General features: G+C 27.6%; 1 protein-coding gene across 3 annotated transcripts in view; it reads right to left on the reverse strand.

Moving 5' to 3' along the window:
* LOC123295574 (ras-specific guanine nucleotide-releasing factor RalGPS2) overlaps window positions 1–24,995 on the reverse strand; it is an 86,723-nt gene that overhangs the window by 13,180 nt on the left and 48,548 nt on the right. For 2 of the 3 annotated variants that reach the window (XM_044876979.1, XM_044876977.1), the window contains exon 1: window positions 1,386–1,559. The exons of the other annotated variant lie outside the window; for it this stretch is intronic. In XM_044876979.1, the coding sequence (XP_044732914.1) occupies window positions 1,386–1,457 (72 nt within the window). In that variant the 5' untranslated portion in view covers window positions 1,458–1,559. Of the gene's footprint in view, window positions 1–1,385; window positions 1,560–24,995 lie in introns of those variants that run through there. 3 annotated transcript variants of the gene reach the window in all.

Genomic DNA, 24,995 nt, shown 5'->3' on the forward strand with positions numbered 1-24,995 from the left:
CAATAAAAAATAGTAAGTATTGTTGTTACAAAAGGCCTTCTGTTACATTAAATTATTTTCAAACAAAAATGTCATTATTCCATGTATCAAATTAAACAGACATTCTATTGATATCTAATAACTGATAGATTATCGATATCTGATCGATTTGTTTGTGGCATCGTAGCTCCTAAACGTATGAATCGACTTCGAATCGAATTGACTATTTTTTTGAAATTTAATTTGATTGATAGTGTCCTAGGCTATGTTTTAAGAAAATTTACTCAGTCGTTTGAAGATCATAAAATCGCACATGAAACATAGTTCAGAACACTCTCGATCGTTTCATCCGTTTAGACGCTATGATGCTACAGACAAAAACACAGATACACAGAAACATTAAACTTATAACATCCTTCTTTTTAGTCGGGGGTTAATAAAAGAAATTTGACCACCCTATATTAATCTCTAGTCTAAAGTATGTAACACTTTCCATAATCCATTATCAACTACAACAGTGTTTCGGCATTCAAGTGCGCATATGATAACATTATTTGTGAATGAGTGAGTATAGAATACATAAAAGAGGGTAAACTGTGTTAATAAAATCATCTCGCTATATAGGCCATATTAAAGCAAATTTTAAATTAAATTTTTTTTTAATATATTCGCGAAAAAAAAAAAACAAAATGAAACGCATGGAAAATAAATTTTGTAAAAATAAAGCAAGAAAGCTGATAATGAAAAATAAATAATAAATTTTGTATCAGTGCGATTCACACAATAGGTTTGTTTTATCTTTTATATTGTACATTTTAATTAATATAATACCAAAACACAAAACAAAAACAATTAGAAATAATTACAAAAACGACAAAGCTGTCTGGTGCATTTTTGAAAAATATTTGTATAATTGATCATATTTTTGAAAAATTAAAACTGAAAAAATGAAAATTTATTAATTAAATAGAATTGAAAAAAATACATTCGAACCCGGACTTCTCAGATTTATTTATTTGTATTTTTTCTTTTTAAACATAAACATAATTTATATCTATATAAATGGAGCGAATTTGGATATGAACAGACCATAAATTTTAATTTTATAAGAAATCGATCTCTATGAATTCATGATCAAATATTTCTTAATAATTCAAATATTTCTTAATAATTTCTCTTTTTCTTTCCTTTTTTCGAAAATTTTATTTTTTAATAGTCAAGTTTACTCGAGTTCATTTTGTTGCCGTTGTGTCAAACACAAAACCGAATACAAAAGCTATTTATTTTTTGAACATTTCAAAAACTCTTAGTTTGGATAAATAGCTAACCTTGCACAAAAACTTTTCTGTATAATATTATAAGATAAAACAAACCTAAAAATATTATTTATGTGTGTGGGTACAAACCTCTGTTGTAACGCGTATTGCTGATATACTATCACCGGATATATCGCGAGGAATTTCCGAATAACGCATCATCACGAAATAAAATGTAGTGATAACAACAGCTTCACATTCGTAATAAGGTACACCCTTACGACGGTTACTTTGTCGTTGAACAACGTTTGGACGACGATGTGCATTACCCTCAATAATTTGAATCGGTAAATAGCAGGATCGATTGTATTAAATAAAACATCCACAGTTTACCATCCACACTTAAAATTTTGTATTACATTTATTTTTTATATGCAAATAAAAATAAGACAATAATACACGATGATATTGGCGGAAATGGTAGGGATGAAAATGTTGAAAACAATGATCAAGAAGCTGATGACGAGGATGTGGTAGAACTTTCATTATTTTTCAATTCCCATTTATAATAAAATGTAAGTAGGGACTGAAACAATTGAATATACACCACTCTTATAATTTGTACAATATGATTAATGTAAAAGCATTTGAGTCGTAAGGTTTTTGAGCCTTGCTTTTTATGAAAAAATATTTGTAAAATATCTAGCTAACACATGCAGTAATTTTATGTATTAGATATATTATAGAATAATATCGACACAGAATTGACACTAAAATTCTGAATCTAAAAAATTTTGTCTTCAAAAACAATTACTCTTATTTTAAAACATTTTGTTTTTAGGATTCGGTATAAGGTCGATCTTCACCCATCTGATAACCCGATGAGACATATTTTGTATCAAATTTTATTGATTTTTAAATACTACTATCATAGTTTTTTACAGGTACGCCTATGCCATTATTTTCGTAATTAAATTATCTTTCTTCTGATACCAATTTCGATTAGTTAATAGATCCGTGCATATCTGTTCATACCATATGAACAGGTAAGTCAATATAGGTAACAACATCGATCTGTTAACCAATCAAAATTGGTATCAGAAGAAAGATAATTTAATTACGAAAATAAGAAAAGATAGAAAAGCTATGATAGAAATGTCTAAAAATCAATAAATTTTCATAAAATATATGTCTCATCTGGTTATCAGATGGATGAAGTTCGACCTTATACCGTCTCCTTAAATAAAAAAGGAATTAAATCTAATGGTAGGAAAAAAAGGATTGCAGTTTACGACTCCAATGCAATTTATGTAAAACATATTGTGTACAAATACAAGAATTAATTTAAGGATACATTTTCTTTCTAAACATTAAAAAACAACATAAAAGAAACAACAAAAAATTCACATAAAATTGTCATGCTGTGATATCCTTCTTACCTCTGGGGCCGTATAGCAAAGACACTATCTCTTACTATTCTAGAGAAATATCGAGAATACCGAAAAAGAATAGACTTTCAAACAAATTGTCAAATAGTTTTTTTTTATATAAAATTCGGCTGTTTCGCTTGATTCAGTTACATTCTGTTAATATCCGAGCATAAACCCTTTTGTAGTTAATGGTTGTATATAGGCAGTGGCGAATTTAAAGGAAAAAAACCCAGCGGACAGAATTTCCTTACTTTTGGGACCTAGAAACTATAATTTCAGACCCTCTCATCGAATATTTTCCCTACTTTTTAGTTTTGTCGAAAGTAATAGGTATGTTTGAAGAAATTACTGCGTAGAAAATATTTGAAATCAATTTCTTGAGCACTGACCGTACGTTTCATTCGTTTTTATACCAAGTATATTCAAATACTTCTTTGTCCACCTGTTAAATCCGCCATTGCATATAGGATGCCCAACTATTATAGGTAATTTACCAGACCAGTATAAATTAGAGATAGTATGAAGTACTTATCCCACGTAAGTAAATAAATAATAGTTTCCACTTGGAAAATTCGAACTACGAAGCTTGTAGCGTACACATTTAATTTCACACTTGTCGAATTCAATATTACCTTTTTAATGATATAACTTCATGCAAACTGAAGTATATCTATAAAGTAAACGTAAGCCGTAACACAGGTGAGACAATATTTATTATGAAGAAGCATATCCATTGAAAATATAACAATAGTGTTATAAATCCTTAAAACTATTAAATTTTCAATCCAATTTAAATTCTTTATTTGGCTGTTTTATATAAAAATAAATATTTACTTCTGATTTTCATAGGAATTAACAGTTCAGTTTAAAAAAAAAGTTAAATGGAATTAATTTAATTTAATTTATATTAGGCTTTTGGTAGTACATACTATATTTTAATTATTTATTAAATAGAATATTTTTAAATGAAGATTTCTTGAAAATAAGATTCAAAATTCTGTGAGAGAAAAAAAAGTGAGCTTCGCTTACAAATCCTATTCTATAATTACAGCTGATTTATGTTACTAATTATTTTACACACATTCTCCTACACATTATGTTGGAAGATAATAGAGTTACTCACATCGATTTAATTAAATTAAGTGGTTTAAACATAAATAAATCATCGAATACATAATAAAATGCCCTTAAACCATACCGCTTTATTACAAAGACTAATTAAGATATTGTAAAATCAATAATAATTAAGATATTGTAAAATTAATATAATTATCGTAATTATCATAAGTTAGAAAATTTCTTACGTAGGAAAAGCACAAGCTTGGCGATAGAATTGAGATTGGATCGTCATTGATATCATGCCTTGGTTTGCTAATTAATCAAGTCTTGGATTGGTAAACTTTGCTCAATTTTTTGTCAAGGCTAATGAGTTAAGCTAATTGTTAATTTATATTTATTTTTTTTGCTGTTATAATTGCAAAGAGAAAAGTCGTGTGAGCAAAGGCGTTCGTTCAACTTACAGCAAAAACGTATATTATTATTTTTACTTGCGCCTAGGCTTGGACGAAAACAGAAAGTCAGACTGGTCTTAATATCTGACATCCAAGCCTGGAACATGATATCATCATTCGATGCTAACGTAAGACTGGGCATGTCTTGGTTTCCAAGCTTAACCCAATACTCAACAATCTCAATTCAGGCTTGAACTCCTGTTGACCCAATTCCGTCCGCGGTATGCTTAGGGCGGCGCGTCGTAAAATTCCCGCCGTCGGAAAAAAATTAATTTAGTTAATAGTTGTGATGGGCTTGTTTAGTGCATGGTATATGCATGAAGGAGGTGCACTCAGCCTCTGAAATTTAGGAGCTGATTAATGAAATTATCAGCGGAAAGGTGGTAAGACACATATATAGTATCACAATGTGCTCCATAGCCTAAATGTATCCTCCGAGGACAGCCAATATAACCTAACCTAACCTAACCTTGTTCGATTTCTGGAGATTTGAGTGTGTACACCCAGACTTATTTTCAAGTACAAACAAAAATTGCCGTTCAATCAAACGTTCAACGCATACTTATTAATAATAAATCAATTTATTTAAGAAAATATAATTCAAAAGAAAATAAATAAATAATAAAAAGGTCAAGATTACTGCACATAACAAATCGATAAATAAAATTTACAAATGAAATAATACATGGGTGGACTATAAAAAACACTTAAATATTTACATAAAATAAATAAGATATTATTAAAATTTTCAATTAAATTATAGAATTTTCAATTTCTATTCATATTTTGAATGAATGTCAAAACAAAATTTTATTTATAAACTTTAATAAATTCTTTCACTAAATAATTAAGAGTTTTCTCATTGAAATTTTGAATAAATTAATTAGTAAAATTACATTAAACCCTAGATCATTAAAAATTGGGAAACGTCTTTTATTAGATAAAGCAAGAATGAGGTTTTTATCGCAGAAAATAATAAAATAGGTTCGTTTTTTTTTTTTTTTTTCTCAATTTAGTGATTATTTGACCTTTTGATGTGATGCCACAAGAGTTAATTTCAAAATTTCCTGTTGGTTCCGAATTTTCCAGTATAATCTATCATACTTTTGACCCTGATTTTTCAGATAATTATTCTCACAGATAATTGCATCACTGACAGTTATCTGATTTTTTTTAGAAATTGTTACAGATTAAAAAATCCATAATTAATGTTAGCACCAGAGTAGGACTTTTGGTCAAATATCCTTGATTTTTCTTCAAAGAACTTCAAGTAATATACCTCGATAACTATACTTTAAATGGGAAAACGATCATGTTCTGGGTATTAATAACCATTTAAGTGTTTAATCGGTAAAATTTGCTAAAACTATAACAAATCTATAATTCGATTATCAAATTTGGTAGTGTATTTAAGGTCAAAAGCCTCGAAAATTAAGTTCACTTGACTATCAGTATCGATAAATAAATAGTTTCCTAGAAATGGCATGAAATCGATCTTTGTATGTGGATTTTTCATCACTTGACATGCTTTATGAAGCACTTAATTTTGATTTTTCGGTTTTCTTTACTCTTTAGTTTCCAAAACAGAGACCAGAAAGAAAAAAAATTTTAAATTTCTAAATATCTTTTTAATCGTATCGATAAAGGAGATTAAAATTTGTTTGTGAATTGGATAATAAAACATTGTCAAAGATAATTTAATTCCCCAAAATATAGAACTATCATTTTTTGATCTTTTATAATTTTTGATATTTTTTAGTTTCTTACTAATAATACTCGGTCAATCATATTCCTGGACGATTCTTGATTTTCCATCGAAGACTTTTGACGTAGGAACTATCAGAACTTAAATAAATTAAACATGGATAATCAATAAATTTGATATTGATCTTAAAGTTTATCCAAGGGCATGAAAATTAAAAAGAGTCGTTTTGTAGAAATTAGAATAAATTAAACCCAATGCAACGAATCGTCTGTGAATAAATTATATTAATTTTTTGTATCATAGATTAAACTAATTAAAAAGTAGTACCTAACATAAAAACTAATTAAATAAAATTATTCATTTAAAGAAAAAAATCTAAATTGCAAAAAATAATTATAGATTTAGGGCCAAGTATAGAATTTGACAATCATTTCAGTACGGTTGAGAATTTGAAAAGTAGTTCGAGACCTATTAACTAGGGTACTGAAAAATTTGTCAATCTTAATTCATTATTGTGATAATAGAAAGAATAAAAATTATATATCATTGAAAATTGAAAATTAATTAAAAATCTGTCAGCTACAATTTATGGTGGTGTGGAGTAATATCTTAGAGCACTTTTAATGATTAAAATTTTCAAGGTTTTGGGTGATGAATACCTTTTGTTGAGTGCCCGACAAAATCAATGGATATTCATCAATTTGAAGATTAACTTGTAATTAAAAATTATCGGGACACCTGAAAGACAAGTTTGGGTATGAAAATTTTTTGTAGGGGAAAGACTTGTTAGTCACCATCTTGAAAACAGCCGTCTTAAATTTTTAATAAAATACTGCCTGACCCTAGGCCTATTACAATAAATAATATTTATTTTACTCCATGTGATTGAATATACACGGTCTAATAATAAACAATTTCTGTTGTCGACCTGGTTAATAATACTAATTTAAACAATTTTCATTAAAAGAATAAAATCATCATCAGTCAATAACTACACATAAATTCATTAATCCATAATGCGTAGCAACATGCACCAATACTTAGATAGATTTTGCAGTATTAGTTCAATAATGCTTCAATAATTTATCATGGTTTTTTTTTTTCAATTAAATCGGCACAAGACGAGAAAAAGTCTTTAAAAAAATTTTCAATTTCCAAATCTAGTTATTCTCAACAAAATTATTTTTAAGTAAAAATTCGGTTTATTAATTTAGAGCTCGTACGTAATATAAATTAAAATTTTGGAGAAAATAGATCCCTATCCATATATATTATAAATGTGAATGTAAGCATGTTAGTTTGCTTGTTTGTTACGCTTTCACGCTAAAATTAGCGAATGGTTTTTAATGAAACTGTACAGCAATATCGGTGATATATCAGAATAAGACATGAACTATAATTTATAAAGATATATTAAAAAAAATAAAATAAAAAAATTAAATTTAATTTGACATTTACCATTTTTTAAATTTTTACAGTAATCTTTAATTTATGGTTCAAAATGATTATTATAGATGGAGCAGATCTATGATCATCATATTGAATCCTCATAAATTAAAGAATTCTGTAAAAATTTAAAATAGTAAATGTCAAATGTAAAAATCATGGCCACCTTGTCTGATATATTAATTATGACTATTTTATACTTAACAAAATTGAAAACTGTGTGTATCAAGAGAGAAAGGAGGCTATAAAGCGGTGGTTTTTACTTTTAAGTCCAGTGAAGCGGTCGGATATCAATCTAGTATTCTCTATAAAACAATTTTCGAAAAATTTTCTCACGAATTGGAGGACGATGGATGTTAATATAAAAGTTGTTTCAATTTCAAACTGCCTTATTCAGGATTTTATTTCAGACACTTACACTTAGTAGTAGTAATTTTTCTTAAGATAAAATTAATACAAAAATATTTGAAATTTTTTCCCAATGATTCATTTTCTTATACACGATAGACATATGGTTTTCAATAGTAAATCAAAATAAATAAGTGCAGTCGCAATTATTATTGTCACATGTGTTGTAATAACAAACATACTGTTTATTATATTTAAGCCAGGTTTACACGAATTTTTTTTTAAAATAATTTTATTTCATTGCTGTAATTAAGTGTAAAAAAATATTTAAAATTCATCATAATTTTGAGATATTTAAACACAGTTTTTTTGGCTTTTCTGTTAATGACGTATAAGTACGTCATCTGTCAATTGGTGAGAGTTCAATGTATAATTTGCACTTTAAAAAAATGAATTTACAACATAGAATTAACATTCGTTATCATTCAGTTTTCTAATAAAAAGCCGTAGAATAATAGAAATTAATATAATATCATACCAAATGTAAGTAATTAATGCCATACAGTATGTCAACAAATTTGACAAGCCAATACTATGATGTCACGTCCGTTTAAAAATTTGAATTTCCCGTTTTAGAAATTTTGAATTTTTCTTACTCAATTTGTACTTTTATTAAGATATTAAATACTAAAATAATGGTTTAGTTGAAATGTCCAGTCATTAAAGTTACGGAAGAAAAATATTTGAACCAAGTTTAAATTTCATGAATATTCCCTATTGGTGGAATCGAGTAACTCTATCCACCTTAAATGTTGAGTGGAATAGAGTACTTGTAAAGTAGTTTTTGCGCTATTACCGGAAAGATTAGATTAAATCCACGTTTACACAGTATATAGTAGCAACTTGAGAGTAGATAGACAGTTACTCGCATCCAGCTCGTATGGAAGCTGGTACCTGCTCTGGACCAAAAATGACAGGTGTAGTGTGAGATGTTGGAAGAAGGTAGTAGAAAGTGGTTGGACAGAAACAACAACAATCTCAATATTGTAGTATCTCGCACTCCAAATTTCGGGTTTACAAAGCACGCAATAGTTGTCCTTTCGAATTGACAGTTACTCGCAACCTTACCATATGAGGAGTTATGTTACTGAATGACATATGAGATTAAATAAGCATTGATAAAGAAGAACTTTAGTGTGTTGTAGTGGGAAACAGCAAATGGAAAATAACATGCTGTCCTACTCGTATTGATAATAACTCGAATTATAAATTTATACAATGGCAGAGGCTGTCATGTAGCTACTGTCTTCGCTAGTTCGAACAGTGTAAACTCAGCATTATTCTATTCAAACTGCCATCTTATAAATATTCCCATTTATAAATGTAGTGATACTGAACTGAGTAAACAAACTGACTAAGTGTAGTTATGATCGAATCCAAATTAATAATAGATCTAGTGACTGGATTCGCTACTCTAGTCTTCCAAGAACTAAGCCGTGTAAACTTAGCTTTAGTTGCAGCAGACCATGTGTATGCATGTGAATGACAATATACTTCGTTTTTCCACTGGTTTGTCTACTTGGTATATTACGTAGAATAATTAAATTAGTTCTAATTGTTATGTTTTATATTAACTAATGTTTGTTTTACAATACATAATATTTAATATTTTGTATGTGTGTGGTCATTTTAATGATTGTGGTGTAAAATTTCATCGAATATTATCAGTTGATGTCTTTGAAAAAAGAAATGAATTAGAAATTGAATCATCATCGACCTAAATTGAAATCTCGAGCATAAAAAAAATGTGCAAAAAACAATTTTTAGTACAAGTTTTGGATATAAACACAATGTTTTCTTAACAATAATGTAACGAAAAATGTTTCTTTGCATTCTTATTTATTTTAAATTTTTTTCAGTGTAGATAATCTAAATAGTTATATTTATTTAAACTCTGAATAAGTTCTTTTATTTACTTCCAATAATTATCATCTATTAACAATCAGATACATAATTATTATATTAGTATAAACTATAAGTCTACAGGTGTTATAAAAATTCATTGTTGTATGTTAAGTAATAAAATATAAAAAGAGTTTAACTTTTTATAAATATTACAAATAGTTAGTCTATTGATGAAAGCAAGTATATAAAGAATGTTCGATTTACATCTAGGCATATAAATATCACGAGTATGACAGAATACATACGTTAAGGCAATGCATCTAAGTGAGAGAGATTATATACATGTGTTGAAGTTTGGATATGCGTTGAGATAGTTGTAAGACGCTTGGAGAATGGGAGTTTCTTAGTTGAATACATGAACTACAACAGATAAACGATACAAATCATTTTTGCAATTTCATATAACACCTATAATACCTCTTACTTAGATGCATTGCTTAAGGTAGTACCTACACGAAAGTGATATTTCAAGAATTTCTCAAACCTCAGAATATAAAATATTTAATTCATAATACACATGCTGTTAAAATTAGAAGATGATTCACCATGTCATACATGAGATATTAGCAATTAAAAGTGACACAATTTGTACGTGTACATGGGAGAAGCGTATAAAAATACACAAATTTACAAATATTATATTTATTTATCAATGAAGGACGTTCACCATCTCTATGAAAAACTAATATAATGTAGAATACTATATTTAGAAAATATATTAAAAAAAATAACAATTATTTACCATACAGTTTCGATAAAAAACTTAAATAAATAACTCGTTTTAGCGATAATTTTTTGTGGAAAGGATATAAAGACTAATGGTAAAGGTATATATCATAGTGTGTGTGTGTATACGTATAGAAGATATAATTGTGAGTAACTACAGTCTTGTGAAAATAATATATGGTATATGTATAATAGTCATAGCACAGTTAATGCACTGAATGATAGTATTAGTCCAAAACTTTTTGACTGGACTGTCGCGGAGAAACTACCTTAACGCATATACTTTGCCATACTCGTGATATTTATATGTCTAGATGTAAATCGAACATTTTGTATAAATGGAAGCATTATCGGAATATAAAAAAAATGGAAAGTATATTAACATTTATTAAATAAAATTTGGCCAAGCATAAACTTTCATGCGTCAAGGGTTCTGCACTTTGATAATAGTTACATCTGTACAACTATAAAAAAAAACATATTATAAAATTTTAATTTTGTATTCAACAGCTAATGCAATGCTAAAAGTAAAGTACACCGAGCGGAAATCAAACCTCTAAATCCCTTTTCACATCTCTTTCAAATCTCGCTTTCCAGGGCGACTAATTATCAAGTTGTACGATAATTATATGAAAAAATCGTACAGTTGTCAGGCTCTCGGTTAGCCAGCAGGTGTGAGTAATATAAGTTGTTGTGACATTTTATAGGTCACATTTACCATCAGTCAAATTGTATTGATTGGAATGATTACGTGATCGAAATAAAAATTAAGAATTGTCTTTGATACAAAACAAAGTACAAATAAAAATGAAAGAAAATAATTGTATAAACACAATAATCTCATTATAATTATTATTGATCTCATATAAAACACTCATTAAATTTAATCCAATTATGTTTTATAAGTACTTTTAATACTGATTAAATACCATAGTTCTAATCTATTTATTTAACTTAAATAAATACATGTGTGATTTGAAAAGTAAACATCAAAAAGGTTATTCGATAACGATTTTCCTTTGACTTTATGTGTATAAAATACTTTTGATAAAAATTATTGAAAGGCTGTGGCATTGGTATCTTCTACCGAAATTATTTTTGTTTTATGCATGTTCGCAGTACGTTCCGAAAATCGCATTAAGAGTTTTCTGGATGGAAATCGGATCTCAATTTTTTAAACTAGGTGATGTTAGGTAATAATTTTAAACTAGCTTAATCAACAAAAATATTTGTTTTTCACTATGATAAATTAACGTCGTTTTTAGTTAGATTCTTCTCACAAGAGCACTTGTGACTTGTGGTATTATGGAAACGAACCTTTTTGAAGATGTCAGACGGTGATGATTTTCCTTTAGTTAGACACTACCGAAACTGTCTGAAATTGTTAATAATTATTTGTCCGGATTTAATAATAATATGATAATGTTTATAATTCGTCTTATTTAGTTAGTTCAAAATTTTCTTTAGTATTATTTTAAAAATATAATGCTTTAATTGTTGATGTTTTTCTTTTGTATCCGCACATTTCCAATTTCTAACCTTTAAAAGTATTATTAAATGTTTATTATGACGTTATAATTAGAAATCTGCACATGCCAAAATACCGACATCTTCAAAAAGGTTCGTTTCCATAATACCACAAGTCACAAGGGCACATGTTTAAAGTGAACTAGTGGCTTTTTAAAAGTTGGTTTTACACTTGTGGGTAGTACACATTTAAAAAATAAGCTAGTGCAGCGCAACTTTCTCAAAAATTGATTGTGAGCCATTCAGGCTTCCGTAGTCACTTGAGTTAGATTGAAAAAGGAAAAACCGAATTGAAAAACGTTCTAAGCTCCTTTAGGAAATCGACTTTGTCAACCTATTCTCAAAGACAGAAAATACGTTGATATAAATGAATAAGATCTGAAAATTGTTTAAAATTAATTGAATAAATTTGGGAAAGGAAGCTGTTTGTGTTTCAAGTTTTATTACATTTCATCTCGGTTAATATTACAAGCTTTACAAAAAGAATTAAAATTATGTCAGCTTTTTCTTTTTTATCGTGTTTGAAGAACCTTACAATTTATTTTGTTTGCTTGTCAATAATGTAATTAGGACAAAACATAAAATTTTATTATGCCATAAACTACATCATTTATCACGATACTTTCATCTTCCCAAATTTTATTGATACAATAATATAAAAACAATAGGAGGTATTCTGGATATTAAAATGCATTGCATCACAGAAATTCTTATTATTGATGGCGTCATATATGATCCATACATTATTGGAATAATGGATAATGAATGAAAAACAATTCGCTTCATATAATTTTAAATGCGCTTTTATATTGAAGGTCAATTACAAGACCATATCATGGTACCATATAATATTATAATAGAAAAAGTCAAATATAAAAGAACCACATACTTGAAAAACGATTTATCATAATTACATAACATTTATAGAAGATGATATTCTAGCGAAAACCATTTAAAAATTCTATAAAATTAATGATGTCTATTATTTATATCACTTCTGTTCTATTCATTGAGTGTAGAACAGAAAATAGCGTCAGACGCACAAATAACTTCTGTTTGTAATACTATTGCCTATATTTTAAAAAAATAATATTATTTATTAAAAATATAGGCAATAACATTACGTAAATGTTGAAATATTATTGTAAAAACTCATATTAATAATACAATGAAAAGTAAGTTATAAATATTTGGCACTACGATTAAGAATACGAATGCAATGCGTCCAGAAATTTTCTGAAGATAATACACGGTAGAAATTTTTTACAATAACAAAAATCACGGAAATTCAATTTAGATCGCCCTAAAAAGTTCTAGAAATATTCGCCAATGCCCAATACCGATCCAGATGAACTAGTTTAGTGGCGTATTTTCAAAATTTATCAATAATAAAAAGTAAAAATAAAATTTCTACATTATTTAATGAACTTTAAAAAAACCGTGTTAGAAAATTCGAATTATCATTCTACATTTCTTAAGCTCGATTTACACATATAGAATGAATGATATTTGCAATTTAAAAGTTTTCCTGTACGTGTGTGAGAAAGTTTGGTTAGTGAACTTTCATTTGAAATAAGCCTCAAGGAAATACCACAGGGTTTTTCTTTAATAATACTATGCACGTTCCGAACACACGGTACACAGCATTATGAAAAGAAAATAGAACGAGAGAAATAAAAATAATCACTGACGCCGGTTTACATTGTTGATATTTCATTATAAATATTACATGGCATTACTGCTGTAACGATATACTGTATGTGTTGAATATCATGTCCAATACGAATGCAACGATCCGCCAACGAACGTCAAGAATTAATTCTTATAAGACTCCGTGTATATGTGCGTGTTACATGCTTAGGAAAATCTACACTGTGAAATTTTAAGGCTAATATATCAGCGCCACGAGAAATATTTAAACCTTACCTGTTAGACTCATCTGATTTTTTCATTGAATGAAAAGACAAAATATAGTTATTATATATTTAAACGCACTGTTCCATATTTGCTCACCTAGTCTTTTACTTGAACAACACAGTGACAAAAATTAAAATAAAAGCAGTTATTCTAGTGTTTCACATATTTCTTTACAAAAAAGTTTGTTGTCAAAAGAACCTATTTTATTTGTGAATGTTATATATCTATGAGCGCTATATATATTTCTTTTTCTATCGCTAGATAGAGTCTCTCTTAGCATTAAACTCCCATAACCGATTTCAAAGCAAGATTCTTATATTGTCAAACATGTAACAAACAGACAAACACGGGGTTTTTAGTGAAAATAATACTTCATGTTGAAAACAATAATTGTCTGATGTCGAATTTGCCATATTACGCATAAAAATGTAAAACTAAACTCGATATAATGACAAAATTTGAAAGTAAATTGATTAAAAAACGAAGAAGTTATAATAAGCATTCAAAGATTGTTGTCCATCTCCTCTTAGCAAAACAGTTTTACATGTATTTTATATGAATCTCAATGGTTATATCGGACAATGACGTCACGTCACTAACCTATATATTCGTCTTTGTTTTATTAGGAATTTAAAATGTTCATATTTTGCGTACTTCTAAAGATTTTCAAAAACCAATTTCACTTTTCTGCCCGTGAATTCTTCACTTTAAAAAAATTTAGTATACAAGCCTAATATTTTGGGCATGCTACTTAACACACACAGTATGTATGCACTATAATATAGTGGTTTTATGTTATGGTGTGTGGAAAACACAGGAAAAATCCACCTGCCTACCATCATATTATGTTATACTACACCAACAACCAATGCATTCAAAGGAACAATTTATTTTACAGGATTATTTACAATTTAATATGTAAGTTGTTATCAATCAAAAGTAACATAGACAAGATAAAAGTTTTCTTTAGTCTTCTTTCTAAGTTTTTCTTGAGTTACAAGAGAATGAGAATGTTTTAACTTAATTAAAATGAAGGACTTTACAGTTTTCTGTTGAGAGATTTTATTTCTAATTTCATTTAACTATTATATTTTTATTCAAGGATAATGTCTCAGAAAAGTTCCACTCCTATTTATTTAATCGCAGTCATTAGTTCATCATATAATGAATTTATTAAAACGTAGGAAAATTATTTATTTTTCTACTAAAGTATGAAAAACATGGAAAATTGGCAAAAATACAAAAGTCTCTTTCCTTTGGCGGTTGGGCGTGTAGTTTCTGAATCGTCTGCTAAAATTGTATACAAAGAGTAATATCCTGGACCAATTTCTTCAGAAATTTTTTCAGAAAAATCTGGGTCAATGCTTATTTTTCGAGATAGGGCCAAAATTTCGACCCTATCATAAAATGAGCCAGATTTTTGTATTGCGAAAAATCAAGGAATTTTTTTCTTGTTTGATAATTGGAAAAAATATTATTTTATAAAGTAATTATAGCCCAAATATTACTAAATCGGGTCCATTTGGCATGTAGTTTCTAAAATGTTGCCCAAAATCAAAATCAATCAATGCGATAATGAACACGAAATGCGATATCCCTAATAATCTGTTCAAGTCATCAAAGCAATTCCTTCAGATACGTTTTTTTTTCCTTTTTGCAAACGAAGGCATTTTGGGCCAAAAATTAAGTCTACTCACTATTTTATGGCCAGGTTTTTTTACTGTTGTTCTACAGCGTTTTTAATATAAGAATATCAAATTAAATTTAAGTAGAAATTGTAATAATTTTCGGTTCATTTACCAAACCGGCAAAGTGGCTGAGGCGTAATTACCTTTACTTGTTTGATTATTTAGACTTGGGGTTGCGGATTCGAATTCAGGTCGCGGCAGTCTGATGAATTATTATTAATAGGGCGGTAAATTGATCACACTGTCGTAGCTTGGATAAGAACGAAGTAACCGACTCCACCCACATCATAAATTTAATTATATATATATATATATATATATATATATATATATATATATATATATATATATATATATATATATATAAATCGTGGGTGGCCTTTGTTATAGACATATATATCTGATGAACGGAGACTAGACCCCATTATTATTATTAATCATATACATAGTCTCCAAAAAAATTTCCCGGTACACATACATTTGAAATGAATGTTAACAGCCACAGAATAATATAGTTAGTGGTTTATATAGAACTTTGTTTTTTTTCCAGATTCATATTCCCAGTCCTTACGACCTGTTAAAGAGAGACGGAGTATATGAGAGTTATATAATTTCCCGTTTACCCGTATATAAAACTAACTACTGCAAAAGGTGGCTTAATATTTTGTTAAAAGGCAATGACCTGATGTTTTAACGTTCGTACGGTATATACACATATATACATTATATTATATACATAGAGAATCCTAGAATCGATAAAAGCGCGTTCTGGTTTTGTCTTTTCCTACGTCAACATGCCAAACAGTATCTAGGTATCAATGTGTAGGTAATATAAAGCACCCCTAGATATTTATTGTAAGTACCTGATTCATGTGCTTGGTTCTGGTTTTATAAATCATAAAATTTTACTTTTCGTCATGGTTAGGTGATCAATAACAATTACATTTAGGTAGAGGTGCCTTTTATATCGAGTCTAGAACCACGCGTGGTAAAGCATGATGAGATAAGAGTTATACATTTTTAAATTAGAATAAAAACAATACGGTATAAGATATCAACATAATTTTATTTAAATATTAGGCATTGGCTCTCATTTTTATTTAAGGCTGTTGTTTTTCTACAATATTTTCAACAAGTTTTGAATTATATGCGCGGTAAAACTATATAAGCTTGTAGTGAAATAAGATAAACTTTTGTCTAATACCGAGTCACACAACTGTTTCTCATAAAAAACATACTGTGCACGACCATCAATTGTTTAAAATTCTTCTACTATAGTTATTTCTGTTACAGTCACAACACTCTAACCATAAGTATCTCTGTTCAACATTAAAATGGTTTAAGTTTTTTTTTTAAAGGTAATTTTATCGAAAGTATTATTATAGCTATGTTTCAAGTACGAGTTTGGATTTCCGTCTCGAAACAACTAGAAAAAGATGATTTTTAAAGGATTGAGTAGATTTTTTTTGAAATATAGCTCTGAACACTCTTCATCAAATTACCTTTCGAAAAAAAATCAAAATCGGTTCATCCGTTTAGGAGCTAAGCCACAAAAAAATTTTTCAGATCCAATTTTCTGCTAAGGGTTACATTATTAATTTAATATTATTTATTTCGTTTTTTTCAGGCTTTCTGCAAGGTAGCTTCCTGGCATTGAAACTTTTTGTAGAGGAAAAAAGTTGTTAGGCTTGGATCAAATACTACGTCTGGCTCTGGACCTATAATACTTTGAAAAATAAAGTACTTATTAAGTTTATTTTCATGATTCATGATATAATTCTAATAAATTATTTATGAATACGTGATTTAATTCAAATACTTCATATACGAAAAAATAATATTATGCTATTAAGCAATTTACAAAAAAAATTGCTTAATTTTAATTTGTAAAGGACTTCTTAAAAAAATAAACGTTATTATATTCTTTTTTTTAAATAATTTTATAAATATTCATCAAAACATATGTTTAAGCATGTTTAAATCTATTTTAATCGTACCTGTAGCAACAAAATTTTGGCCAAACTATTTATTTGGTGGTATAATGCTAGAAATAGCAAAATTAATTAAAAAATTGTAAAACTAATTCCCATTTATCAAAAGTTATGGCTAATAAATGATATAATTTAGCAGAAAAATTGCAAATTTTGTTAGCAATTCCCTTCCCATCCACACATAAAAAAAAATTATTAAAAAAATTTAAAAATTCAAAATTTCAATGTCATTCAGTATCAAAATAACTATTCTTTCATTGACCTTATATCAAAAATGCTTTGTAACAATTTTTTCCAAAATTAATATTTGTTATTGGAAATTTAAAAAGAATTCTTAAAAGGCAAGGAAAATTAAACCTAAACTTTAGTAAACCTTCTCTTTAGTCTTAGATCTCCAATAGGGAAGAAACTACTAATAAAAATTTATCACAAATATTGAATCGAAATTATAAAATCTAAACATAAATGTTCTTTGATATCTAATTTTATCTTATGGAAAGTGTGAAATAATCCAGGTCAAACATTTTAAAGCATAAGCTTTTATTGTTCTAAAAAGTAGAAAATAATTTTTTCAATTCATGCACGACTATTTATACAAGCTGGAGGTGCTCAATTTAAAATAATAATGATGGTTCAAAGCGCCTCAAGCTTTTACAAATAGTCGTGTATGAGCGACTCGTTGAAAAAATTATTTTCTTCTTTTTAGTACAAAAAAAGCACTTTGTATGTACAGTAGAACTCCAATTATCCGAACTCCGACTATCCGAATCGCCGATTATCCGAATCACTTTCAGAAAAAAATTTGTCCAAAAAAAGTCTAAGTGCGCTATTATTCTTCCCCCCGCAATGACAAACAATGATTTTTATTTCTAAACTTGTACATAAGTACATTTTATTTATATTTAAAACATGTGAAAATATCATGTTTCTTTCATTTAATTCAATAAAAAAATAGTGCAATATCAAAACGTAGCTTTTTTTCTCTCCAATGGCAATTTTTTTTTAAAAACTCCGATTATCCGAATATTTGATTATCCGAATGGGTCCCGGTCCCCATTAATTCGGATAATTGGAGTTCTACTGTATATAAAGTAGAATGGAAGCGATGGGAAAATCAGATCATGCTTACCATAATGCTTACTAAAATTTTAGCATTGTAAGCATTAATTGGGACAAATTTAACTTGCAATATTTGATTACAGACACCGAAACAGGTGAAAATAAATAAAAGCTTGTAAAAATAATGTTTTGAATTAGTAAATCAACAACATAGTATTTATTTTTGTCAATCGAGCATAAAAACGATCACAAAAAATTTATTATCATAGGTTGTGTAGAGTTTGTTTATATATGTATACGATAATAATATTTCTAAAATACGGAAATATATATTACACATACCAAAATAAATTTAGTATACTAAAATACATACAATTAATTATACCGTAATCTATTTTTAAAACTAATCAATAAACTATAGCCTTAAGCATTCTTTTATTTTTATTTTTTGTGTACAACTGTTTTACTCACATAATGGCTAACTTAATATCGTTTTCTTTTTTTATTAGACTAGTCAATGTAGCGTTTTATCAAGAACCAAGTCGGGTCTTAATATTATAATAATATTTTCAAATATTAATGATGTATAAACAAGAGAAGTACAACCATTTAATAAACAGATGATAAAATCGTCGGGGGAGGAGTACATGTGGTCTATAGTTTATAGAAATTTAAATGAATTCACAAACATTTATTAATTCATTTTAAATTTTATATATTATTATTACTCCAGCAAGTTTTTTTCTGTCCTATTCTTATCTCCTTTATTCCATTATCAAATTCTATGATTCACCCCTCATTAATATCCTCTCTTAATACTTGGTTGTTGTGGAATTTAAAAACTGTTGCAACAATTGCAGCAAATTTTGGAAAAATGCCTTATAATCCTCGAGTTTTTTTTAAAACAATTTAAAATTGAGACTAAAAATAATCCTTAACCTTGTCTCGGTAGCGCCGCCTATGGTAGCAAAAAATTCCTATTTTTCAAAGCCCATAATCATGCAGAAAATACAGGAATATTTAATTTGACTCGAATAAAATAATCAAGATTTTGTGGTTAAAATAGGGTATTATCGTTAGTCAAAAATAAATTATGAAATTTGAAAAAAGTTAAAATTTATGTAAAAATATACTTAAATATTCTGATTTCGAGGCATAAAAGCACATTTTTTCTTTTAAAATATTAAAATTAAAAATCGTAATTTTTAAACTGTATGTCACGTGATCTAAAATCAACATTTTGAAGTACTTTTTCAAAAATAATAGAATACCCTATTGACTGAATGGATATATATCGATATATTGATAAAGAATCTGACTTTCAAAGACTATTTATTCTTTCTAAGAGGCTCAGATAATATTTTATCTTTTTCCTTGACTATATTCTGTGCGCTCCCTAAATTTCCTAGCATCCAAGTTTTCAGCGCCCTAGATCAAGTAGACAAACTGTATATGGATGGAAACATCGCACATATCAAGCCTAACAATTTTTTGTATTTTTAAAAGTCTATAACGATAAATTGATAGTCTCCTTTCTTTTTTTATTACAGCCATTTACCATCTATGATGTTTGTAATAAATCTAATGAATATTTTTTATTATAAATAGGTTTAAAATTTATTAATAAAAAAAAAAAACTTAATAATTATTTAATAATAAAAAAAAGAAACCAATTTTCAGTATTATTATTATGGTTTCGTACCAATCTACAAAAATCACGATATTCGTGTTATTGTACCATGTTTTTATATAGTCTAACTTTTATAGGTATTTTTATACGCGTGCTTATCTAATACATAAAACACGTGGTTCTTTTTAGCCACGATATACGAACATAAATTCATTCTGTGTCATAAGGTTTGAAATCATTCATATCCATAAGGCTTGAAATCATTTACGGCGATTTCATCATTCAAGTGATTTTGTTAAAAATGTATCCACATGTATCCGATATTCTTTAAAGAAATATTAACTACTACGCGGTAAGAAATTATCACTATAAATAGCTGATATCACTATGTATAGGAGTAAAAGCAATATTGTACTGAAATAATTAATAAATTATGTACATGTGAAACTATCGAACCGAAATCTTACGTGGTCAGATTTCCACTTATTAGTGTTTTTTTCACTATTTGGCTGCTATGCCACACTAGCATAAAAGATAAAACGGTTGATTTTTATTTATCTATAGATGTGTTTGTATAAAATCAACACAAACCATGTACATAGACAAAAGTTCATTTACATTAAATTGTTTTTTTTTTTTATACAAGCACCTATTATTTTAGGAACTACAGGATGATGGCGGGAGCTCACGTAACAAATGCTCAAATAGTACCTACAGTTCAAATTCTATATAATTTTTCGGAAAATTTATTGTATTTTTCGGATAATTGATTTTTATTTCTAAACAAAACTTTGCCCTAATGTTATTATGATTATTATTTAAGAAATATACGCCGCAATAATTTAAATTAAAAAAAAAACTGTTTGCCAATTATTATTGACGAAATAAACTGAATTAACATTAGTAAAAATGTATAATTACCTAAAATTTTTTTTTATTATTTGTATTTATTTTAATGAATTTTATTCGCGTCATACCTACCAAAAAAAAAACTATAAATAAAATTGTCTTATGTAAATTGTATTTTTGGTTATTTTTACATTATAAAAATATTCATGAATTTATTATTTAAAATAACTAATGCTATTTATTTGGAGTAGCCGAGGTAATGTTTGTAAAATGTATAAAATTTGATAACACACACTACGTAGTACAATAACAAAAAGTAGCTCATATTCTTCTTGAGTCAAGAAAATCATCTTTTCTGAGTGAATTTTTAGCCACTTGTCCGTATTCTCTCGCTAAGCGCTCCCATAGCCTAATCGATTTGTTTTTTGCATGTTTAATACGTAAGTCGATATTCCTATCGATTTGCATACAAAATTTATGCCTTATAATGGAATACATCTACCGGATTATGATAATCAATTTGGAAAATTTTAGGAAAAGGCCAATTAAAAAAAATTTTTTGTTGTAAAAATCAGAGAAAAAGAGTTTTCCGATTCCGGAAGGTTGCGTACGACTTTCTGCATGTAGATTTGGGACAATTTATCTCTAAATTGTTTTCATTGGCGACGTTTTCTTCGAAATCTCTGCTATTTCAGCATTGGCCTTGACTGCAAAGAACATAGCAAAATAGCCTCATATCAAAAAAACTGCAGTAACATCATATTTTCAATTTTCCTGAATTTTCCAAAAAGTTATCAGAGAAAGTTGAAAATATGAGATTACTGCGATTTTCTTAAGTTTTTGACGTTATTTTGCTATGTTCAGGGTTCAATAGCAAGCCAGATCGATGTATAAATTCATAACAAACAATTCTTACCACAAAAGAAAACAAGTTAGAGATAAATTGTCCCAAAATCGTATGCAGCAGGTCGTGCGGAACGTTCTGGAACCGGAAAACTCTTTTTGTCTGGTTTTTACAACAATAGAAACTTATTTAAAAAAATTAACATTCTTCCAAAATTTTCATTTGGTAGATTTACCCCACTATTAATACACTTGTAAGTGGAAGAAAAAGGGTTTTGAAAATATATCATATTGCAAAAACAATTAAAAAACGAACTACTAAGATGTTAGTTTTTTATTAACCGCGTATTCATGCAATTTGTATCGAATAAATATGAACATTTTATTTATTTTTATATAATTTCCTGTCATATATTTTATTAAAAACTATAATGTAACTAATAATAAAATAACAATAACAATACCGCGAACTTGAAAGTAGATCTACCTATTACAGTTCAAGGTCGCTATAAAGTTTGACATTATAGTTGCAAATATATCTAGAGTGTTGTTTGTCATGTTTACGGTATATTCATTCAGGTCTAGCCGGTATTCAATGAATTCAGATTGAAAATACTTATTTTTTATGAACTGATATGTTGTTTGTATGTACTAAGTTCGGGTCAGTTAAGGCTGTACAAGGTGTCACAGAATTATTAGTCTTAATTTCAAGAGAGATCGAAATTTATTATGAAAGTAATTACCCTACCCTGTCAAAAAGTAATTAAATAAAGAAAACATTTTTTTAATTCGTAAAAAACTTAATTATTAATATTATTTACTATAAATTATTTTTTTTAATTTTAATCATTTTCAACAACTTAAAAACAGCATTTTAGAACATACTGTAAAAAATTTCAAAAAAAGTTGTTTATTATTAAAATGATTAGAGAATATAAACAAAGAAGATAGATAAATCTATTATTCTTGGGAAATTTTGTTTATCCATATTTTCAACGAAATGATATTTAATATTTAATGAAACATCCTGTTTGATAAACTTAACTTCAATAAACTGCGTGATTCCTTTTTCATACATTTTAAAATTTCTGCATGCTTTTTTGTTTCAATTTCATTTCACATCCGACAAAAAAAACTTTATCGATTCGCTTACGCAGGATAATAACAGTTATTTCAGGGAAATAAATTATCGGAATTTAAATTTTTTTAAACAGAGCTATTAGAAAGACTAAGAAATTGTCTCCTGAAAATTTTTTCGCAACTGTATAACTGACTATAGAGAAATAAAAAATGTGACTCAAGCAAGTTAACAAATAATTTTTATTTTACTGGAAAATTTAATCCAGAGCAACTGCTTACATAATAAGCCACAGGAATGAAATTTTCAGTTAAAATTAGTATTATACAAGCACAAGACCATGCTTTTAATACTCTTATTTTTAAAACCCGACTAATAAAGAGGGATGTTATGAGTTCTCCGTATCTGCGTGCCTGTCTGTGGCATCGTAGATCCTAAACGGATGAACCTATTTTCATTTTCAATTTTTTTTTTTTTTTTGATACGTAATTTGATCGAGAGAATTCTCACCCGTTTAGAAGCTACAATCCCATAAGCGAATCGGTCAGTCCTGATATCATGTCGATTAATTTATATTTTATTATAAAAATATTTCAATGTTTATGCAAAATACAACAATTTTTTTACTTCTATTAAAAATTTTATGCAAAAAAATAATTATCATAATAATTGCAAAACTATAAAATGGAAAGCATATAGGTCAACTTTTTTGTATTTAAATAAACAAATAATTATTATCAGTGATGACGCACGGGAATTATAAAATAATATTACTTTGTATCGTCATTAAATTAAATAGCCATATTAAATTATGCGTTAGTTCAATAATTATATACGTTAAAGTTACAAACATTTAAAGTTAGCATATCATGAGCTTTCAAAAGTTTAAACTACCTTATCATGGAATATTTTCAATTAATGATCTATACTTTTATATGACGTATATCGAAGTGTCCAATTACCAATTAAAAATATTTTTTAAATATTAAATTACCATTATGTAAACAGAACTTTTGAAACTTTGTTTATTTGCAACTTTGTTTATTTGCAACTTTGTTTACAATTTTACTTATTATGAGGATTCCAGTATATCAGGTAGTATTAATAATTGAGCTTTCATGAAATTTTATCGAAATTACTGCGTCGGTACCATAACAATAATTACATATTTAAGAAGTGTGGTTTACTTCTAAGGTGGGGCAAGGTCAATGGACCTTAAAGCCGTATCTTTTATCCAACATTTTTGTATAATACACAAAAAAATAAAGTTGTCAATGATTCGAAAAAAATATTCATTCACGTCATACTGGGAAGGTTGTAATAAAATATTTAAATACAATTAAAGGTCGTTTAAGAGGTTAAGTGCTAATAAATATTATGCCCTAAAATAAAAGTCTATATTAAATAAATCACAATTGAACTCATAAGTAAATAAATAGCAAACCTCATTATATACTACCAATAGTTACTAAACGATCGGAGTAAGGAATATCGATTTTTTTTTTTTTTTTTGCTTTTATAAAAACTCATTCATGTAACAAACAGCAAAGAGAAAATTTTTTTCGAATAATTATAAAACCAACCAAGATTAAAACCATGCAAAAATTTTCTGATTTCTAGTGGTTTAAAATGCTTATATATTATTTGTATTTCTTGGCCGATTTTAATTTTAATTCCACTTTTTGTCATCTCTTTTACGACATTTTCATATTTTGTTAAGAAATACGAAAAAAATTATCGATATTCCTTATTGGAAATATATGAAAGTCATTAACTCTCTCAAGGGTCTTTCAAATCGTTAAGGCTCTGGTTATCAAGATAATATATAATTTTTTTGTATTCTCAATTATTTGGTACTAGAGTGATACCCACCCGCTTCGCTGGGTTTAAAAGTGAAGATTGATAAAGATTACTCTCGCTTATCCCCTTTCTAAAACACTCGAAATAATGGTAAGGATTGTTTTACACAGGTAAAATATATGTATGGTTTTCTATTTTTTTAAATGAATAATAGTCGTAATTATTCATCGAGTATATCAGAAAAGAT

Source organism: Chrysoperla carnea, chromosome 3 (assembly GCF_905475395.1).
Source record: "Chrysoperla carnea chromosome 3, inChrCarn1.1, whole genome shotgun sequence".
NCBI classification, from domain to species: Eukaryota; Metazoa; Arthropoda; class Insecta; order Neuroptera; family Chrysopidae; genus Chrysoperla; species Chrysoperla carnea.